General features: G+C 32.2%; 2 protein-coding genes across 2 annotated transcripts in view; one reads left to right on the top strand and one right to left on the bottom strand.

The window, feature by feature from the left end:
- The first annotated feature begins 3,667 nt into the window (after positions 1-3,667).
- The window catches only part of LOC108693150 (chondroitin proteoglycan-2-like), a 34,976-nt gene continuing 16,353 nt past the window's right edge, over positions 3,668-22,290 (top strand). Inside the window, exon 1 of the mRNA XM_018201922.1 lies at positions 3,668-3,836. Coding sequence (XP_018057411.1) covers positions 3,782-3,836 — 55 coding nt within the window. The 5' untranslated portion in view covers positions 3,668-3,781. The remainder of the gene's footprint in view (positions 3,837-22,290) is intronic.
- On the bottom strand, positions 10,542-15,283 carry LOC108693148 (bromodomain-containing protein 4-like). Its single transcript, XM_018201921.1, has 5 exons — positions 15,018-15,283; positions 13,741-14,118; positions 13,098-13,240; positions 11,085-11,875; positions 10,542-10,930 (listed from the first exon to the last, which is right to left on the bottom strand). Exons 1-5 carry the CDS (start codon positions 15,154-15,156, stop codon positions 10,897-10,899), a joined length of 1,485 nt encoding a protein of 494 aa, XP_018057410.1. The 5' UTR covers positions 15,157-15,283; the 3' UTR covers positions 10,542-10,896.

Here is a 22,290-nt window from a genome sequence, read left to right as displayed (position 1 = left end):
TAGAGATTCACTCTTAAAAGTTTTAGAGAGAATTGTTGAGATTAATTATTATGTTTAATATAAATGATTAATTTCTTTCTTTTTTTCAACGGCCAGAAATTTTATGGAGTACATTAGCTTCACTCTAAAGAAAGTACGATATACGATTTCGAATTCAGCCAGATGTTCGTGTTCTTCTGTCGATCCGCCGTTTCTCTTTCGCATGGATTCATGATTCTTTTATTCTGTGACGTGCTCTTGAGAACACTTTTCCCTTTTCCTCGATGCGTTACGACGCGACGTTTTACGCGCGTCACGCGCGACTTTTAAATGCTACCCAGTTTTTGGAGTCAGACTTCGATTATATTTAATTTTACGCGTCTTTTCTGTACTGACAGCAGACAAGCAAGTCTATCTTGCGCCAAAAATTGGTCATCATTTATCGTATGAATAAATCAAAAGCAAAGATTATAGAGCTCACAATCAGCTAAATGATTTCACATAATCTGGCGAAATATGATGCTTGCAGAACTAATTAATGGAATTTTGTAATTATAATTGAAGAAATGTGAGCGGGTGCATTGTCAAACAAAGGAATCAAAAGTTGACTACTTTACGACCGAAATAAAGATACTAATGAAAGCATCCGTCTGAAATTTTAGCAGCAGCCCTGTGAAGAATCAAATTTGTTTAAAATTATAGCAGTTTGATATTTGTGACGTCATTTCTATATCAGATCGAGAACTATTTGAGCGTATGTATATATAATATAAAAAGCATTAAAAGCATCGATTTTAAATGCAGCTTTAGCATGATTTTTCTCCAAAGAAAACATTGGAACATTATATGTTTTGTAACTTTATTATATAATAACTTTAAAAGATATAAGATAATAACTTTTTTCCTCTTTTAAAGCTATTATATTTTTACTCATTAATTACGAAAATTTAAGAAAAAAATTCATTCCAAATTTCTTAGACACGCTTTGATTAAAGTGAAGTTTAATTAAAATAAGCTGTGAAATATCGAGAATGTATATAGTATATATGTGTACATCGTGTTTCTCACGTATCACAGCACCGTTAGATCTCGTGCGCGAACAATGTCTTCTAAATAGAAAGGAGGATGTCTCGTACATGGATGCATCAGCTGGTTGATGCAATCTCCCTCGTTGCATTCAGAACGGAACCGAGATATCGCTCGTTGTGTTTTTGGAATTGCGCCTCCTCGCCTCCTTTCGCTCCCGTTTTTCACGTATCTTCGTGAGGATATAATCGTTGAATTTCGCTTCTCAGCAGAATTTAATTTCTTTAATCTCTAATCTTTCTCTTTCAATTATAATTTGTTTGTTTCATGGAAACCTAATTATTATATTGAGAAATAAAATATGTGTGTAACGAATTGTATTATGGAATAAAATTGGTACACGTACATTATTTATGTAAAACTTTTTTCTAGAATTTATCCCTTTATTCGCACACAACATCGACTCATTAACTTGTATTACGTTCTATATCTTACGTATATAATTGTGTTAAGTAATTAAAGTTCTAATTACGATCAAAGAATAGAATTTCATTTTCTTGATACGCGAAAAATAGCAAAATATTTTGACGTTATCATTATGAATAATACAAGTAATAGTCCAAAATCTAGACTTATGATCGTTTTAATGCAAGTCCTCGTCGAGGCGTGCGTCTAGTTTATGCTTGAGTGACCGTAAAAGTAACTTCGTTGGCGGACACGTCATCGCCTTAGGATGTGCAGTGCGATGGCACTTAGCGGATCCGTAACGGCATGTCCGTTTTACGTCGCCCACGTTGCAGTTGCGGCGCGGAAAAAAGCCGCCGTTGCCGCCGGGAGAGGAGATGCGAGCGGGAATGCGGCATCGAAGCCCAAGGAGAACTACTTTTCGCTACACCCTACATATTCCGTAGCTATCTCCTCGATTCGCGATCCAAACTGTAGCCGGCCGGCCGGCCGGCCGGCAATAATATTAGTCGCTTATAGTTGTTTCCACAGTAGACACGAAATTGTGATATCTTGTTTCTTATCGGGAATTCCATTATCATTCTAGCTCCATTTATAATAATATCGACGGTTTTTAATTTACTATTTTATGAAATAAATTTAATTAAACAATTAGGCATTTAATTTCATCGTAATATAAATGAGAAACTCTTAAGAAACTCTTCGGAAACTCTGTTGAAATTTAAAAAGCTTTCATTTGTCGTTCGGCTCTTCCTATTTAGCACGTTTTCTGAACTTCTCAATTCTTCCGAGAGAGACGTTGAATTGAATGCTTTACATTGTGAACTAGAGCTCTTACATAGTGAACTCGAGCCCTAATTCACAACACGATTGTAAGGAATTGTAGACATAAGGCCCGGATACGAGCGTGAACGATCACGCGCGAGCGAACGCACGCGTAACTATACGCAGACAAGTTTGTTCGTAACGCTTCGACGAGACGAGTTGTTTCTTCCGCGATTGAATGTTGGAATACAGGCGAAAATCTTACAGTCTTCTAATTTTCTTGGAAGTTACGCGGAAGAGTGAAACTCACGAATCACTTACTTCAAATTCGACAGATGTTACAGTAAAAGTACATGGAAAAAATGATTTTGATAAATTATCTAAAAATTTAACTAGATACAGATTTGAAAATAATTTTGTTAGACCATTAAAATAATTATGTAGAAGGCTCAAACTGATTACTAGAATGTCAAAACTTTTTACAGCTATTACTTATCATGCTTGCAATTATTAATCGCAAAAATTCGATTTTTATATGAAAAGGACGGTTTTGCTGAAATATCTAAAAATGTAACTAAATCTAATACATATTTGAAAATAATTTTGTTGGACTCATCAAAATAATTATGTGGCATGCTCAAACCGATTACTAAAATGCTAAATCTTTTAAGTAAAATATTGTTTTATCATCATGTTCTAATTAAATTTGGAAATATTTCAGTAAAATCGTCCTTTCCGTGTAGAAACCGATTTTTATACTTTTAATAATTACAATAGTATATAATAAATGTAATTCTGTTTTGCGGAATCTTGTTAACGTTTTAATTTAATTGCTCATATTAAAAAAGAAAGATGATAATTTAACATTTCATGTTTATCAATTCTTTTCTACATTAACATAGTAACATACTTTTCACATACAATGTATGTTAATATCATGTTAAATTTCGTAATAATTATTTGCATTTCTTACCGCTGATCTGAAGGCGGATAGAATGCACTTTCTTGCACGGTGCATAAAAACGTGCGGCTCGCTCACGCGGCGGAAAAAATAAAATAGAAAACCTCGGAGGAAATGCAAGCGCCGGGAATGCATTTACATAGGCGGAGAAGGCTCTATATCGCATTGTTTTTACTTTTGCGCTTTCGTTTCGCGCTTTCTCTCTCAACATTGCTTGATCAGGATGCGATAAAAATATCGTCGATGACACGCAATCCAAACTATAGCGAAGAAAATAATTTTAACTTGTTACTCATTAGATTGTTAACAGCTACTCTCATTCTAATTCAGTTCAGTCAATCTGATCGACTGCCATTTAATGTTTTCTTGCCGTTGGAATGCTCTCGTTAAGATACGGTAGATTAAGTTTCTCTGCATCTTTCTAAAATAAATCAGGTATAAAGCTATAAATTACGACATATGTGTGCAGAAATAAAAAGTATACATATATTTTTTAAAGAAGATTCAAGTTTTTGTTAATTTATTTCGGTCTTGTGGATTCCGGTGATCCAATTTTCTTCTTATCGCGGAATTTGGGTCACGGTCATGCAACAAGAATCCCGTGGACCGATCCTACAGATGCGAATACTGCACGTAAGTAGTAAGTACCATTTTCGATCGGACTTGCGATTGTGGGCCGCGCCCTATACTGAGCCGCGCCAATACGACACGACGACGACGACGAAAAGACGAAGAAAGCAGTTGTAGCCGGTCCTGCATGGTGAAAGTCGTCCAAAATGTCATCGGAGTTTAACCTTACTTCGAATATATGCATGCACGCATGCATGCATTCGATACAGAGAGAAAGAGAATGAAAAAGAAGTAGAGAAGGAGACACGTTGGGCACGGCGAGGGTATAACATGCTATTACGTAATTCACCTTCTGGCAGCTGAAATGCATTAGAATGATCGACATCATTTAGTGGAGGTTGTAACCGCAGCCTTGATCGATCCGAAAGCTGGCCCCCAAATTTAGAGCCTCATCGAGACATTGATGCAGTAAAGACCTTACAAATCTCGTTTTACATTGCTAATTTACAATGGTAACATCGAACTGAGAATTGAATATTCAATTATGAATACAATATTGTAACACGTGCATGCAAGTATTTTGAAAAATATTAAGATCTGTGTTTTGGAACTATCAAATGTTCCTTTCCACTCTTTGACTATAATGCTCGTAATTTAATCAGGTTTAATTGACTCGTATTATTAATGAATCAATATGTAACATTCTCACATAATTGTTTGACTGCATTTTATGTGTCATTACCGCTTACAAATATGCTTACTCATATTTTTTTGTATTTTTTAAAGGTGTTATTTTTTTAAAAGGTATAATTTTATGAAAATTTTTAAGAGTTTTCAAGAAATTTAATATGAAGAGATTGAATAATTTGCCGATTATTTCTCTTAACCGCGTCACATCAGCAATAGGCATAGTTTTCTTCCTGGCCATGATGATATTTCGGTATGATGATATATCGTCCTTTCACGAGTCTAAAATTATCCACGTCGAGGACGGTTAATGTGTTCCAAGAAGTCTGAGAAGAGGTGGTTTGCACCCATCGCTGCACAAAGACCCAGTCCTCTCTCTCCTCCCCTTCCCACGAAACTTCATCGTCGAACGCTGTCGTGTCATTATTTTCCCCAAACCGGATTTTCAGGCTGCGTTCTGCCCACTGTTTCGCTCTTCTGGACATTTATCTACCTATCGGAGTTGCAAAATCTTTGACAAGGTGACCCAGTTGTATTCGTTCGAGCCAAGTAGGTTGGAGAATCGCCGGAAAGTAGAGGTCCACCATGATCTTTCGATTCAGAAACTTTTGATTCTTGAAAAAGAATTTTTTTAAATTTAAAATTTACACAGAATTTTTAATTAATCTAATTATACTTATGTTTCATTTCGATTAACATAAAGCGTCATCTGATTTAAGTTTATTCAAAACTATTACATTTTTATTCAATCTATTCATATTTTGCAAAATATTGATCTTCATTTGATTAGCATTCTTATATATACTATTTATTGAATTTTACATATTGCTTTTATATATTAAAAATAGATATTTAAAAATAATGCTTATTAATATTATTTAATATTACACGGAAAGATTGGTTTTGCTGAAGTATCTAAAAATTTAGTTAAATACAAATCTTAAGCTTTTTAGTTACAGAAAATAATTTTTTTTGTTGAACCTTCAAAATATTATATACAACATTTAAACATTGATGCAAAAAATTTTAACGTTATAGAAACCGATTTAAGAGTCTTACATAATTATTTTGATAATCTAAACAAAATTATTTTTAAATCGCGTGCGTGTGTGTGTGTGTGTGTGTGTGTGTGTGTGTGTGTGTGTGTGTGTGTGTGTGTGTGTGTGAGTGAGATAGTAAGAATATTACATATTATTATAATTCTTATGAAACTGATATTAAGTTACAATATCAATTTAGAATGTGATTTAACACGTGCATTCAACAACTTCATCTTGAGTCACACCTTTTATAAGAGCGCATTCGTCACCTTTTGCACTTCGTTCTTTCGTACAACGAAACTCATAGATTACGTATCATATTTATGAGGATGTACACCCAAGTGTATTATCCAATAGAAATAATAGGCATTCTCCATCTCTTGGCCGCGGAGAAAGTAACGATGAGAGATGAAGACGGAAAGAGACAGGTCAAAGAATTCGAGTCACACCTAGAGAACCTTCCCTCTCAGCGCGAAAAAAATCGCGGAACGTAATGGCGAAACGTAGGCCGCGGGAATGTCTCGTGCCTCCTCCGGATCGCCGTATCGAGTAGCACAGATAACGACAGACTGGCATATAACAATTGATTTGTAACGCGTATTATGTATTCGATGTATTTGCAGCACGCGATAGCGACAAGCTGTTTATTTTTGTTTATTTTTTGCGGGTATACGCGATCACCTTATTACTGCCATGCAAATAATAACATTCGAATCGGCTGGTGAATCGTTCTGTCATCATTCTTCACATCATTCTTCATCCGTGTGAAGTTGATTCCCCAACTTTTGAAAAAATTAACTTTCTATAACTCATTCGATTGCTTATTGTTTGCACATTCCGAAATAAGTCGACTTTTCGATTATATACTTTTAGTTAAAAAGTTATTAACAGTTAAAGTTTTGAGAATGTTTGACTCAGATAGATAGATTCAAATGAGTAATCAAATGAAATAGAGAAAATTAATTTTGTCAAAAGTTGGGAGCCCAATTTTACATGAGTTTATTTTTTAAAAGATGCTGATCATATTCTTCTTGTTTTCCTTTTTCTCCAAGCGATATCTCAGATCAGACAGAAGAGATTTTTGGACAAATCCAATTTTTTTCAAGAGGAACTATTTTCTTATATTTAATATGTAATGGAAAAATTCATTTACAAAAAAGATTGACTGTAAATTAAAGCGCTGAAAAAGTTTATCAAAATTATTAGAATTATAATATTGCATTTATACGATATATTTATTAATTTATAGACTTACTTGAAGCTGCGATTTTAAACTTCTTATATCCTTTATATAGATTTCTTATATCTTTTGTTATATCCTTTATATAGACATGACAAGTTATGGACGTTTACTTGTACATAACAACTTCTTATTATTCCGTTAGTACTTATATTCAGACGTGAACATTTTAGTGTTTTTTGAAAAACAGCAGATTAGATCTTATTTGCATGTAACGTGATGACGTAATAAAATTTTTTGTCAACTACATTTCATGCGCGAATATCTGACGGATGTATACAAGTCTTATAACATTATATTCGATATATCGCGGTGTAATATGATTTTTCGTCGACTTATGTATTACCTGCTTAACAGGAACTTGCATAATATACTATTTATTGCTCCGATGTATAAATAGAATAAATTCCTCATCTGCGGAACGAGCTCAGCTCTCGATTCGAAGCTCGCGACTATACGAACTCGAAAAATTCAAACGGAAAGGTCAACGAGACCTTTCGCTGAAATTGTTTGTAGAACGGTGCGCTTGATAGACAATTTCGAAAGAAGAGCATTCTTTATAAAATTAACTATGTTTATCTCGCTGTACGAAAAGATCGCGTGCCGTGTTAACATTTAACGATGCATCTTATAGCTCAATCGCCGAAAGGACGTTGTCCTTTGGGAGTCATTAAGGTAAGAGAAAGGCGATTCCTCTCGCGACAGAAATTTCGTAACGATGCACGTTGATTTTCCTTCTCTATTCAATATTCTTTTTTTATGTTTATTATTCTCCGAATTTACGTGAACATTCTCACGTCGTATAAAAAAAAGAAGCTAAGCAATCTGTGATAGCTGGCAATTGTTCAAAATCGATACGCGTTGCAAGAGATTCGAGTGGCGAGCATGTATCGTTGATCTTTCACGCGTGTCTAATCGCAGGCCTCGTTGACTGCTATTTCCAAGCTTTTCCGGAAAGGTCGAGGCCGCCATAGTCGTGCGGCCAATTTGCAAATACTTGCCTTTCTCGACCCCAGTGAGTCTTCCGTAATACGAATTACGAATTATGATTATCCTTCTAAATTCCTTATCCTCCTGCTGCGAATGGTTATCGCAATCAATTCGTATGTCTCCGTGAACGTTCACTATTCTGATAGTTTTGTTTGTTCTACTTTTGTTTCATTCGTATCTCGATTAAATGGATAAAACTTTCAAATATCGAAGATAAAAATGTACAGTATATCGTATACATTTTATGTACGTTTTAAGCAATTAAATTTTACTTAATATTACATCAATTAGACTTGATATCGAGCATTTTTTCGTATTCTCGCAAAAGTTCGCTAGTCATGTGTGTCAGCAGAAAAGCAATAAAAAGCAAGAAAGTCTCTTTGACAGAGATATCGCTTTGATATCATTATCTCATGTATAGATAAATTAAATTTTTTGATATCTTCTTGAATTTAATAACTGGATAATTTTACAACATTGTATCAGTTAGATTCAATTTATTAACAAATCCAGTGATGATAGGATATTGTATTTTATTTTCTAATTTATTTTTCGCCAAAGAAATTTTTTTAAGAAATAATCCTGGATTTTATTTTATGAATTATTTATGAGAATGATATTTAATACAATATATTAATTCGAATTATAGTAATAATAAAAGAGATAAAAATACAGCTAGTTTTATACTCCATCTTTATTTCTTTAAAACATTAATTTCCGTTATTTTTGCTATTCTAACTAGAGATAGCGATTTTTCTGTCATACGATAAAAGATTTTTGTTTTCGAACAATAATTTAATCGCATTCTCAGCATTTACTTATTCAGTGTGTTCATACTCCGTCATAGTTTTCACATTTTATTGGGACCTTTTGCCGTTTTATATCCGACGTAACGTCGCGTATTATTACATAATTATCAGGTTTTGCGCCACTGAGTCCGAGTGAAATGTATAAGAGGCGTCTCTCCAGCCGTTACTTTCGATACTCGATCGTCCGTTTCTAAATGATTTCACGACTTTTGTTTGATTAAAGCATCCGATCGAAATACTTTCTTCATTAGAAGAAAGGAGAATATTGTTTTTTATTGAATAATAAAATTAAAACTTTCCTTGCTTTATACCTATCAGCCTCCGGGATACTTTATAAAGTATAGAAACGTTGGCGACAAAAATCTCGCGGTTATTATTTACATATTACATTTATTGTACAGTTTTGTGACTGTTATATGATCGTTATAATAATTCCATGGCGTTATACAACATCATTGCGTGATTATATGGTCATTTGTTTATATAATTGTAACCAGTACCTGTCTCAATTATATATTTTTATATGTACATTTTGTATGTACCTATTATATGTATACGTGATACGTGCACGAATTTTTGAAAAATATTTTAAGATATCCAACAAATTTTTTCGTTTTCTTTTTAATCCGAATTCCATCCTTAGTTCCTTCTCTTGATAATAAATTTTCTGCCATTCCTTTTTTAGCATGTGTAATCAAACGAGAAATTATGATTACGAGAAAAGACTTTAAAAAGTCATTGCGGTTGGTCCCTTTCTTTGAATTCTCTCAATGCGTCGCCGGAAACGAAAAAAGCGAAAGGGAGAAATTCATTGCTTAATAAAAAATGTGTCTTTGAAGTTTGCCGATCATAGTAATATAATTAAATTGCAGTATAATTATGTAATATGACATTAAATGTTATTAAAGAATAATATGAGTATTGTGCAATCAGCATTATTAACTTGTGTGATATTAAGATAAGAATAGTTTCATGGATACATTTCATTTATTCCTATTTATTATTTTGAGCTTGTGTTTTTCCGCGCATTACAATCTTTAACATTGAATTTTTCAAATTCATTATAGAGACATTCATTTAAATTTCTAAAACTTGTCTTGAAGATTTTTCACATTAAATATTAAAAGATTCGTAAATTTAGGAAATCTGTATATTATATTTTTATCAAATGGCGATTTCAATGCTGACATTGGAAATTTTGAATACCTATATATAATAAATATGGGCTTATATAATATAATTTAAATTGAATATATTGACTTTTTTAAGTTCAAGTCAGATTTATTTTTTAATTATTATTTTATCGCGTCAGCAATGTACATCAATAATCGCGAAATAACGCTGAGATTATTATAGTTTGTTTTGCAAAGCTGTGAAAATTAGAACGAGCTATTTGGCGCGAATTATGGTGTGTTACGATCTGATAAATTTATAGTTAAACGGCATAAAAGATCGCTTAAAGAAATGAAAGGATCGTCCGCGGCGATTGGAGAAGAAGGCATGTGTTATGCACGCTCTCTAGAAACGTATAAAAACGAGTTGTGTTCCAATTACGTGTCTATGCTATATATCGAGCAATGGGAGATCGTCAGCCATTTTAACGCCAAATGTACGCGATATATTCCGTGACAACACATTTCTCCGTAAATCAATCACGCTCCAATTCTTCGGAGCGAAATAATCTTTTCTCTGATCGTTTGACGCATCCCTCCGACCTCCTTCCCGTTCGCCACTTTTTTTTCTCGGCTCCGCTCTCCTTGCCCTTTGGAGAACGTGGGAGAACGCGTGCTGCAATCTGGTGATTTCAATATAAAGCATGAGTTGTGTGAATCTTGTGCGAAGTCTGTGTTTACCGTCGATAGAAAAATAATTTCTTTTCTTTTTTCTAATTTTTTCATTAATGATTACTAAAATTCAGTTTTCTATTAAAATTAATTTCTCAGGTTTAGAAATTATTTTTTTATTTACTTATATGTTTAATTACGGGCTATATATAAGAGAAATTGGAATTAAAATATAAAAAGTATATTGGGGAAGAGATAGAGATTTCATTTACATTGATTTACAAATTTACAAATTCGAAAACTTCTGCTTCATAGAATGGTACATTAAGGGAATGAATGCAAAACTTGCAGAGTTTTACATTTATAGGATACTAAATATCACTATCTACTTGCTTCATTTCATTTTAAGCCTTTTCATTATTGTTCTCGAGGAATTGTTTTGAAATTTACTAATAATTCTTTAGCTATTGTTTGAAGTTTTAATTAAATACTACGTGTAATAGTGGAAATGAGAAATAATTAACATGGTGATTTAATAAACATGTTTCTTTAATGTGTTTTTTATCTTCGATGCGAGTTTTTAGTGCAAAGTGGGAGATGTACTGGAGGGCTCACTGAAATAGAAAAAAAAATATATTAGTCCAAATTAATGAGATACTTAGTATTTAGTATAGTATTTATTTTTAATATATAATATTTAGTATAGTATTTATTTTTTAAAATAAATTCGAATATGTATTAAGAAACAAAGAAAAAGAAGAGCCTTACCATATTGCAAGGTTGAAAGGCATACAAGAGTCCGATGGTTTATCATACGAGTGTCCCGGTAGACATTCTATCACTTCAGGTTGGTTGCGCCTACAAATTATTACCTTAGTACAAAAGTCATTAAGTTTGTACATATCGCCATCATGGCACGGAGTTATCTTTAGTTCTGATGGTAGGTTTGCTTGGAGCAGAGTCCATGGATTTGTCAAACTGGAAGTTTCTATCACATCATGTACGGGCTGATCATTTAATGTTGGATTATTAGTTGATATTTCTTGTTTGTGTATCTCTTCGTCGCTCTCTAGTAGAGTTTCGTTAGATTTCGCTAAGTTTCGCGGATGCCAAGAATCAGACTTGCCTTGATTCAGCCAAGGATTCCCGGAATAGGGAGGCGGTGGATAAGGCTGATAACTTGGTGGTTTAGAGGGATATGTTGATGGTTGTGGCGCATAAGTCGGAGGTTGCGGAGAATATGTCGGTGGTTGAGGCTGATAAGTCGGTGGTTGAGGTTGGTAAGATGGTGGTTGAGGCTGATAAGTCGGTGGTTGCGGTTGGTAAGTTGGCGGTTGAGGCTGGTAAGTTGGTGGTTGAGGCTGATAAGTCGGTGGTTGTGGCTGATAAGTTGGTGGTTGAGGTGGATAAGTCGGAGGTGGCTTAGGAGAAGCAGTGGGCGGCTTGGTAGGAGCATATGTAGAAGATGGCTGTGGGGATTGAGTTGGCGGTTGTGTAGGCTTCGGCGTGGCTGTGCCTTTGCAGTCCACGTTGTGTTGATAGTCACAAACATTCAGTATCTGAAATTGGAAATCCTAACTGATGCTATTGTATATGTAGAGACATTAATATACAGGGTGTTAAAAAATTATTCAGCATTTATACGGTAGATAGTACGCATTATACTGAGTAAAAAAGCCTTAGTGAACATAGATTGAAAACTGAATTATTTTTGAGATATAAATAATTTTTTTATATTAATTATCATTTATCATAATTAACTTATTGTCTCTTTTGTGTATTGCATACGACGTGAAAAAAGAGAAATAAGTAGCAGAATTGAAATAAGTAGCATTAATAGCCTGTTTGGGAGAATTACAGATACAATGAGATGATGTCCCATCCAAACATATTGATTGATTGATGTCAACTTACTAATTGCTGATGAAATTTTTCATTATAATAGTGTGTATGAAAATTGAATCGGAACATTGACTGCAGTTTGTAAACACTGAGGTAAATCTTTATGTCGCATACGATATGTAGAAATCAATAAGTCAGTTATGATACTAACATACAAAATTGTTTATATCTTAGAAATGATTGAGTTTTGACCTATGTTCATGAAGCCTTTTTATAGGTATATAATGTGTACTATCTACCATATAAATGCTGAATGATTTTTTTTATCACCCTGTATTTAAAATATATTAAAATTGATAATTATTGGAATTTTATTTTCAAATTACATATATTAATAGAACCCGAATAGTACTAACGGAATCTATAAACAAAATTGAAAATATGGCATGTTAATTTCGTGAATATTTTCAAGCTTATAAAGTCTATACTTTGACTTATTTTAAATTTTATCCGATACCTTTCTATCAAATTACAGCGCTTCAAAGTAAAACATTGAAAAAGTAAAATATGGAAAAATTTTCAATTTTATACAATTTCGGAACAAAATATTGCAGAGATTAAATTAAAACACAAACTTAAAAAAAAGCTTCTATCTTTTCTCCTTAAAATGCATTATTGTAAACTTTTGTATAATTTTTTGCACCGAAATATTTAATTTTTTATGTATAAGAAAACACAAATATTTTTAATTTTATTAACGAGAGTATATAAAATATATAGAGAGTATATAAAATATATTAAAATTAAAATTGAGAAATAATGGAGTAAGTAGGTAGAAAATAATATTTTGCGAGATCTATTTTAAACATATTGCTACGTCACTGTGTATTTTAAAATCGGCGAGCGTTTCCGCCGCGTTCTTTTAAAATGAATTCTTACGTCACTATAGACCAGATTGAAAGGACAATTGAATTTGGCTGGTCTGCCCGCGGCACACAAGTAGAATTCTGAACAGTTGGTCGAGCTTCTGTAACGTCCGTTCGGATCCGGGCATAAATTCGATCCCGATGGCAATAATGGCTCTGCCAAATAATATATATAATTATTTCTTTACTCTCCTTGTCCATATTTTTCAGATTATGAAAAATCTAAAGAGATACACTGAAAAAAAAGATTGATTGCTGCAACAATTTAGATAATATAAGCCTATCCGCAATGTCAGTATATGATTTCGATGGGCTAACACAATTAAAAATTTGCTGCTATAACTAAAATCTGATTGTTGCAACCATATAAAAATGCTATGCCATATTTTACTAAATTGTTGCAGCAACCAATCTTTTTTTTTTCAGTATAAATTTTTTATTTTTTAAACCATTGATCATTTATCACTACAGCGATAATAATTTAAATTTGTGTGATATCGATATTCTTTTTTACTTCTTTTATCGGTTTTCTCAAATAAATCTATTTTAAGTTTTGTTTAACGAAATTTATGCGATTAGAGAATAGTCGAATTAATCATTGCTATTACTATCGAAAACTGTGAACGATTCGCGCCGCGTAATTATCGATCACTCACTCAGCGTAGCAGGCGGTCGATCACCGCAGTTGACGTTGAACGCGAAGTCGCAATAACCGGCGATGTCATTGAAAAGCAGCCCAGCTGGACAGGTTTGCTCGATCACCACATCATCCCAGCAATTTAGATAGTTGGCGCAGCTTTTTAAGCTTGGGTACTGGCCTCTCGATCCTAGGCAGCCCGGCGGAGGTTGGTACGGTGGTGGTGTCGGTTGCACTGGTGTTGAAATGGGATTCGGAAGCTCATTCGTGTCACCCGGATTGTGCGGAAGTCCTGGATACTGTCTGGCACTAAGAATGATTCTATTTTCCGTGTCATTTTTCCAGGTTCCCGCACGAATATTCAGTTTGTGGCTGTCGAAGTTATTCCATAAGTTTTCTGCAATTCAATGGCGATTGTTCTAATCCATAAGAATATCATTGTCGAAGATAACGATGGTTTAATATTATATTATATCAGCTCATGTGCGATCACGGTTAAGAATTAGTAATTAATGATGAATAACTAATAATAGCAGTCATAATTTTGTTTAACCCTCTGGCTGCAATCATATTTTTATTTCTTTTGTCTACAATTTAAGTCTTTTTTATTTTGTATCCAATTTAAGTTTTTTTCATTGTTTTAGATTTTCAAGAAAAACGTTTAAGATTTCTATTATATTATCGAAATTTTTTAATTATTTTTTAATAAGGAAAATCGAATTCCACCTTTATTTTGAAGAAATTTAAGAGTGAATTTTCGCTTGTTTTAAAAAGACTCAGATGCAAATAAAGGGTTAAAGAATAGTAGAAAAATAACAAAGCGATTAATTTGATAAATAATAAACAATAATGGAAATATTATTTTACGCATTAACTTATAAAAGCAATAGTAATTCTAAATTTGGTAGAACTAAGAAAACAGATTATTTATATCTATTATATAATTATTATAATTAATGTTAGAATATAATTGATATAATTTATTTATAAATATAATTTACGTAATCTATAAAAATTATAAGAAGCTTTCTACTTAATTATGTGAAACGAAAAATATAGGTAATATAATACATTAAATAGAATGTATAAAAAAACGATTTAAAGATTGAAGAATTAGAGCGCTCTTTAAATATTTTTATCTTTTGGTTTTTGTAATCTAATAGTAAATGAATTTATATATGGTGTGTATGTTATTGTTAGCTTATTTCTGTAATGTTCTGTAATTATTATCAGTATTCCATAAAGGAACCTTTCGCAAAACTCTTGAATCGCAACCCTGAAGTCGCTGACACTGACCTTCAGTTTGATCAGCGAAGGCGAACTGTCTATCAACAAGTGACGCCGTCGTTGTTGTCCTAAGTCTGTCTCTTCTTTTAGCCGCACCGACGAATCCCAGGGCAAGGATCACAAAAACCAATATCACGCTCACTCTCATCTTCTCCCTGATGAACTTTCAGTTTTCTTCTCTTTGTTTTTCTCTTCTTCACCGATGACAGGGATAAATGTTCTTTATCAGAGCGGAGATCGCTCTTCTTAAAGACTATCTCGTCGAAACAATTTTTACGAATGATCTGAATTAGTTTACAATCGACACCGATAATCCTTGAAATGGCGCGAATTCAGACGTACGGTGTCCTGATGCTGGATGGGCTGGACCTGATCGCTTCCAGAGCCTTACATAGGGCGGCCCCCACCGCCGTTCTTTGCAGGGTCTGCAGGACCTCAATTACGTGGAGGTGCGCCGCGTAGGACCCTCTTCTTGTTGCGCAGGAAGTGCTCGCGACCGTTGCTTTCGCACCGATTCGTTCATCCTCTTCCTCTTCTTTTTCTCGAGAGAATCTCCCTCCTCTACTTCTTACTCAAGGTTTCGAAGACTCCCCATTGGACGAGATTTAGGATGCACCCGAAGGATGTGTGCACATTTATGGTGATCATTCGTTCTGTCCCAGCTCTTATCCTTTTCTGTTTTTTTTGCCGAACTTCAAGGGGTTGTAGCATTGAATATTGTGGCGTTACTGGAGGAATTTAGGACTTTAACCCTTTTATGTCGTGTATTAAATTCATTAAAAGATTCCAAAGATTCGACCGAGGTTTTAAAACTTTTATTTTGAATATATTAGTGAATTCAATTCACATACTAGTTCTTAAAAAAATAAAAGAACATATTAATATGAAATTTTTTGAAATTTCATTTGTGCAAAATAGATGTTTAAAAATTATTTTTTCGTGTCCATATGTATCATAAAAAAACAAATGCGCAGTGATACGCAAGACGAAAAAATTTCTTTTTGATGCGTTCATTTCGGTAGTTCTAGTAGCCAAAAAATCAAAGAAATTATTAAATTGTAAGAGTTACACTATTACTGAAACTAAAATATAAGAACAAAATTGAAAATTGTTGAAACGATAATGTTTTGAAAAATAATATTGATTTTCTATAAATTTATTTCGTTTTTTTTTTTATATAATAAAATGGAATAATCTTAAATTAAATTCCGTTGTTCCAAATAAATAATAAAAGAACATATACTAAATGAACACGCAAAAATTCAAGTCGATCGCACGCTTAGTTCCGAAATATTATATCAACGCAGTTGAAAAATATTGTTTTGAGAAAATTCCATTATCATTTCTAACTGGGCCTGTAGACTATTTTAGTAAATAATGTATAACTCAGTTATTGTACATTATTTCTATGATTTGGTATATTTTCAAAACTATCAATTTTCCGAAAATGCAATAAAAAAAAATTGATTTTTTTGACCCAATAAACTAGAATCCCCTTAAGTAAAATTAAGAGTTTTATTAACAATTTTAGGGTCTCTTTTTGTCGATTTTAAGTGGCAGATTAATCTATTTTATTCAGGGCGCTGTATATTTCAGAATTACATTTACCATGAAATAGTTACATTTTGTTTACGTAAATTTACGCATATTTTTTTTTATATAGACAATAAGAACGATGTAAAATATGTAAATGGTTATAAATTGGATAATACGATATAAAAAGAATTAATTATATTTTATGACGTTTAATATATATTTAATATTGATAAAATATATAAGCTAGATAGAAGCTTTAGTATAGTCCAGTGCAATGATAAAGAACATAGACTTCGATGATCTATAGATTGTTTACATGAATAATACGTAAAATATAATTTATACAGTTAATATTGTCATGTATAAATGCAGATTATGATATTTTATGCACTGTTTTATTTAAACGCAGAACTGGTACTAACAGATCGAAAGCTTTAAGCGCAAACTTGCTTTACATTTCTGATCTATTCGGTTTCCTAGAAGTTTGCTATATATATAGTGTATGTTCCATTAATAAATACATTACCAAGAAGAATTATTTCACATAATTCAGTGAATACTTTTTTAAAAACTTATTATTTTTTGAAAAATGAGTATCTGACTTAAATATTTTTCCTATTTTGTAAAATAAAAATGAAGAAAAGAATTATATACGCAATAAATTAAAATAAGTTTCATAAGCATTATTTTTTTTTTAACAGTTCACTACTGGAGTATTGATTTCCACAAATCAAGAAACCGTAATGCATATTCGCGAATTTCGTGATGACTCTTTAGGGGGCTTTCTGTATGACTAAGACTGTGTTCTCAGGAAAATGAAGAAAAAATTCCACACCTGCGGGAAGAGACGAAAGGAGGAGAAGGATCCGGGCATCGGTATGCAAAGGTGGACACACTCTCAAGAAGACTCGTTACGCATTCGTTACTCGAAAGTGTTTCGCGAGTGGGTCCTATGTTGGAGACTGCGAGAGCGCGGTTCGCGCTATATGTAGAAGGCTCCATCGTCCTCCAGGGAGAGCTCATCGTCCTTTTTATTATCCTTTCAGATAAGAGATTCGGTGTTTCGGCAATAAGGAAGAATCTGGTTGATGCGAACGAAAAAGAAAAGGAAAAGAACGATTCTGCGCCGACGTAATCCCGGAATCTGTCGAGTTTTCGGTTCCCCCCTGCCTTCGAATTTCGCGTCGTAATCTTGAATCACTCTGGGATGACCTCGCCATTGCGTTCTTCATCGTGTCCTCGGGTGACGTCGTCGGCAAATATCTGCGATATTTAAGAATACGCGTAATCTTGCATATCTTTTTTGCATACATAATATCGGGACTTTTTGCAGATGAGGAAAAAGAAACAAAATTTTAATCTGATTTGATGGAAATTTAATCATCTGTATGCTATAATTAGAATAATATTACTAGACAGAGAATTATAAATATATACCATCTCTCTTATATACTTTATAATTGGATAATAATTTAATTTTTAATTTAAAGTTAAACATTTCAAATTTTTTACGTTTAAAGATTACGTTTTATAGGGAAGATTATATTTTTTTACATTTATATATTCTCGAAAATTTATGTGCATTTAACATCAATTCTCTATTTATCTTTTTATATATTTTACTTAACACATTTTAACTTCATATTAAAATCATTATACAATAATTTATAAATAAAATATTTAAACTAGCAAAAAACTTGAATGTTTTAAATTTATTATGCATATGTTACAACTATTTATAATTTAAATATATAGGATTTATAAATGGAACATTAATAAGAATTTAATAGGATTTCTTGCTAATAACTGCTCGCGAATAGAGACATGTCATTTTACGATCAAAGTATATCATGAGAATGACATCCAAGATAATCCCCGTCTAATCCTAGTAGTTGACATGTATATCGCGCGTTCGACAAAGCCATCGTTGATTTCTTCGTCATCATTCACGTCCGCTTGAGTCCTTGTCGTTGTTTTTAACTCGAGCAGCGAATCGCTTAGACCTTAGACCGCAGCTCAAGAAACTGCAGGGGGATCTAGGATGGAATGCCGACAGGAGAGAGAAACGAGAGGGGAATTCTGCTTGCTAGACCGCGAGATCAGTTCAGGGAGAATGGTTAGTTCTAACCCTTAGATGCATAGAAAGTGCAATGAATGAGAAACGAGTCATAAACTGCAAAATAAAACGAGTATAAATTCTAGAAACGCACTCTTGCATCTCTACTGTTTAATTATAATCCTTAATCTTGCCAAAAAATTAGTTTTGCTGCTAAATTAAAATATAAATATATACTTTTTGATAATTTTTGATATTTGAATTAAATTTCTCTTAAAATTTAATATTGTTACATATTTTTTTAATTATAATAATTCGAAAGGATTACGAATTTATCTTTTATGTATTTTCAATATTTCTTAAAACTTTGAATAACATTAAATTCCGTATTGTCATTATATTTAAAAAAATATGGTTTAGTTTGTCCGGCAAATAGGATTGTGAAATTATTTTATTTGCCGTTAACATTCTATGACTATTTAATAAATAAAAATGTTTAGGTTAAAGCGAATATAATAAAAATGCCAAAAAGAAAAACATAACATAACATTTTACATTTTAAATATGTAACATGTTCTATTTTCTTTATTTATATCTTTAAATCTTTAGACAATAAATGTTATGTACACACATACATCCAATGTTGACTCATATTGACATTTTTATCATATTTGATATTATTTAAATATTAATTTATAGTCGTAATTATTTTTGATTAAAGAATATTGATTCCGATATTTTTTTCTTCAGTGGTATCAAACGTTGAATATTAAAGACGCTTCACTTCGATGGACCTGAAAATTATTTTCGCTCTTATCGTATATTATCGGTAGTGCTACAATGTTTCCATGTGCGAGATGTTGAATTGAATACCAAATCGCATAATAAATTCAAAGTGGCTTACACGGCACGCCACTTAAGTCCAAATACGAGATATCTCTGTCAAGAGCACACCAATACCTTAGCGAGACTTCCTTTGCGTTGAATCTTCACAATATTGATAATAAAAACGGTACGATAGATTTCTCAATTTATTCAGATTTCTCTTTTTAAGATTTCTATTTTGTTAATTAAAGATTATCATTTTTAATTTTAAATATTTAAATTTTTATCTTTATATAAATATTATTACAATTGAAAGATTTTTGTTAATTTGTTTATTATAATTATTACATTATCTAAATATATATTATTATTATTTCTAATATTGCGTCTAATTCTCATTTATTTTATATAATTTAAATCGTTTTTGTAAAATTTTTATTATTGAAACCATACAACAACCATTTAATACTTTGTTCGTGTGTACGTTGTGGCTTATTTCAACTTATTTAAAAAGAAAATATAAATTAATGTTTGGAGATTATCATATTTAATAACAAAATCGCGAGGTGTTTCGATCTTCTCGTCGAGACATAAGTTTTCGATGTGTTCGGCACAGTAGGGAGCAAATAAATTCAAACCTTCTAGAAGCAAAATGATTTTATGGCTGCATAGAAGAAAATCTGGTGAACACGCCTAGCTTGGAGAACGCTGGGAATATTATTCCTTGTCATCTGTAATAAATGTGTTTTGAGAGGCTTTTTTCTACAATAACAATTTTAATTTGTTATTAATACAATTGTTATTAAACAAAAGATATGGTGGTGGTATATTTTAATTAATATAATATTAAGACTAAGTCTGTTAAAAAACATTTATTTTTTGGTTTTAAATTTTTGCTTTAACAAGTGTACATTCCAAGAAATTTTTAACGCCTCAGCATTTTCTTAAAAGGAGGAAAGAAACGGATTTTGCTTACGTCTTCGAATTGAATTAAAGCTTTGTCTCACGCGCACTGCATGCGTGCCGTTTGCACAATGGAACTTGAAAAACAGGTTTGAGAAACGTTGTGTTTTAAGGCAGGAACCATCCGAAGCGACGTTAAAAATGCAGACGTCGCTCGTTAATACCGTAATGCTCATTCGGTATTCATTTCGGGCATATCGGTACGTGGCACAGGTTAAAGTGCACGCGCATTGAAGAACATGTCTGACGTAGGTGGTCTTTTCGCTACTCTTACGTGTTCATTATTTAATGCTGAATGATAGAACGATATTCGGAGAGTTATAAGCACTTAGCGCAATCGCCCGTGCGATAATTTTTTCAATTGTTATTTTGTATTATCATATCGAAAACACAACACTGATTACTTTCGAATTACTTTTATGGACTTCTTGACAGTAATAATGAAGAGCAAAGATATCGCGTAATTATCATTTAATTTCAAATCTTGCTCAAAACAAATTTTCTTATCCTTCATAAGATGTTAAAATAAAGTTATATAATTATAAATTATTAAACGTATTATATCTTTCACTTAAATTATTTAAAATATTAAAAATCAACATGGATACCTTATCTGAACTCTGTATAATAAAACTTTTTTTTTATACAATTTATATAGAGATAATTGAAAATACTTTATGAAAATCGTGATATAATTTTATTTTATTTCAATTGATAAGTAAATTTTCTTGAAAAAATATTAGTTTGAAATATTGCAAACATAATAGTTGAGGGATTGATGTCGGGTTTTGATGTGGGGATCGAAATAAGAGAAAAACATATATAACCTGGAAAGCTTGTTCATTCTATTTATTTGCGTTCACTTTTTTTTGTGATTAATATCGGGGTACAATGACGTCAAAATTTGTTCAGAGCCTAAAACGGAGAGTCGAATTTGCATAAATAACACGCGCGATCAAAAACGAGCAGCAGATTGCAGAATCGATAAGTATCGCCTGTGGGTGGATGTAAGCGATAAATTCGCGCGCTTCGCATTATTTTTATATGAGATACAGAGTTGCTCAAAAATTACTATATTTCGCAGATAAAGCCAATTAAAGAGGCTAATTTATATGCTTTTATATACACGTAACTTAATGCATAATCTCATTATTAAATGTAAAATACAATAAAAAATTATTGAATTACTTATTACGAACATGTGAAAATTAATGTAAATAATTTATTAATTTTTTGTATTTTAATTATGTATGTTATATACATAAATTTATATTATTTTTAAATCACGTAGTAAATTTTTCTCTTTCTGCAGATGTGCGATTGTTTCAGCTTCAACTTTTAAGCTTTATTTTTAGCTTACCAGTGTTGCCTTTGAGACTTTTTATACAGACTCTTTATGCAGGATGCCTCAGAGGACCTTTTATTTCGCGTTTAGGTAGATTTGCTTATGAGTGACTGTCATAAAAAAAAATCTTTTTAATTGTGACGCATAGACTATCTCCTTATAGTTTAAGATAATATATGATAAAATGTCAATGTGTATACCTTTGTTGGTGATGCACACATAATATTCTCTCTCTTTCATCTAAGGTTAGCACTTTTACATCACCACAGCTCAAGTAGCTCACTAATGACTAAATGTTTATGCTTTTCGCTAACTTTATTATCACTGTCTGCATTCACAAACGTGAACGTTTAATATTTTTGACATGATTAATCATCATATTTTTTCTGAGTGACATTTTTATTCCTATAGAGACAATTTGACAAGTTTGCAGAAATTTTTAGTCGGCGATGTACAAATATAATAATAAAATTTATAATCTAAAACATTACAAAAATAAATAAAGCTACAATAATATTTATTAGAAGTATTTCAAAAAAATAATGAAAATCAATAAT

Source organism: Atta colombica, unplaced genomic scaffold, assembly GCF_001594045.1.
Source record: "Atta colombica isolate Treedump-2 unplaced genomic scaffold, Acol1.0 scaffold88, whole genome shotgun sequence".
NCBI lineage: Eukaryota > Metazoa > Arthropoda > Insecta > Hymenoptera > Formicidae > Atta > Atta colombica.
Note: the sequence above shows the minus strand (reverse complement) of the source record. Positions and strands in the feature narration are given on the sequence as shown.

What these genes read in the sequence shown, in the direction of transcription:
- LOC108693148 (XM_018201921.1), bottom strand. Translation starts at nt 15,156, where the DNA reads ATGAGAGTGAGCGTGATATTGGTTTTTGTGATCCTTGCCCTGGGATTC. An exon ending in CTTCGCTGATCAAACTGAAG is followed by an intron (nt 14,119 to 15,017) that starts GTCAGTGTCAGC and finishes ATTGAATTGCAG; the next exon opens with AAAACTTATGGAATAACTTC. An exon ending in TCGACCGCCTGCTACGCTGA is followed by an intron (nt 13,241 to 13,740) that starts GTGAGTGATCGA and finishes ATTATTTGGCAG; the next exon opens with AGCCATTATTGCCATCGGGA.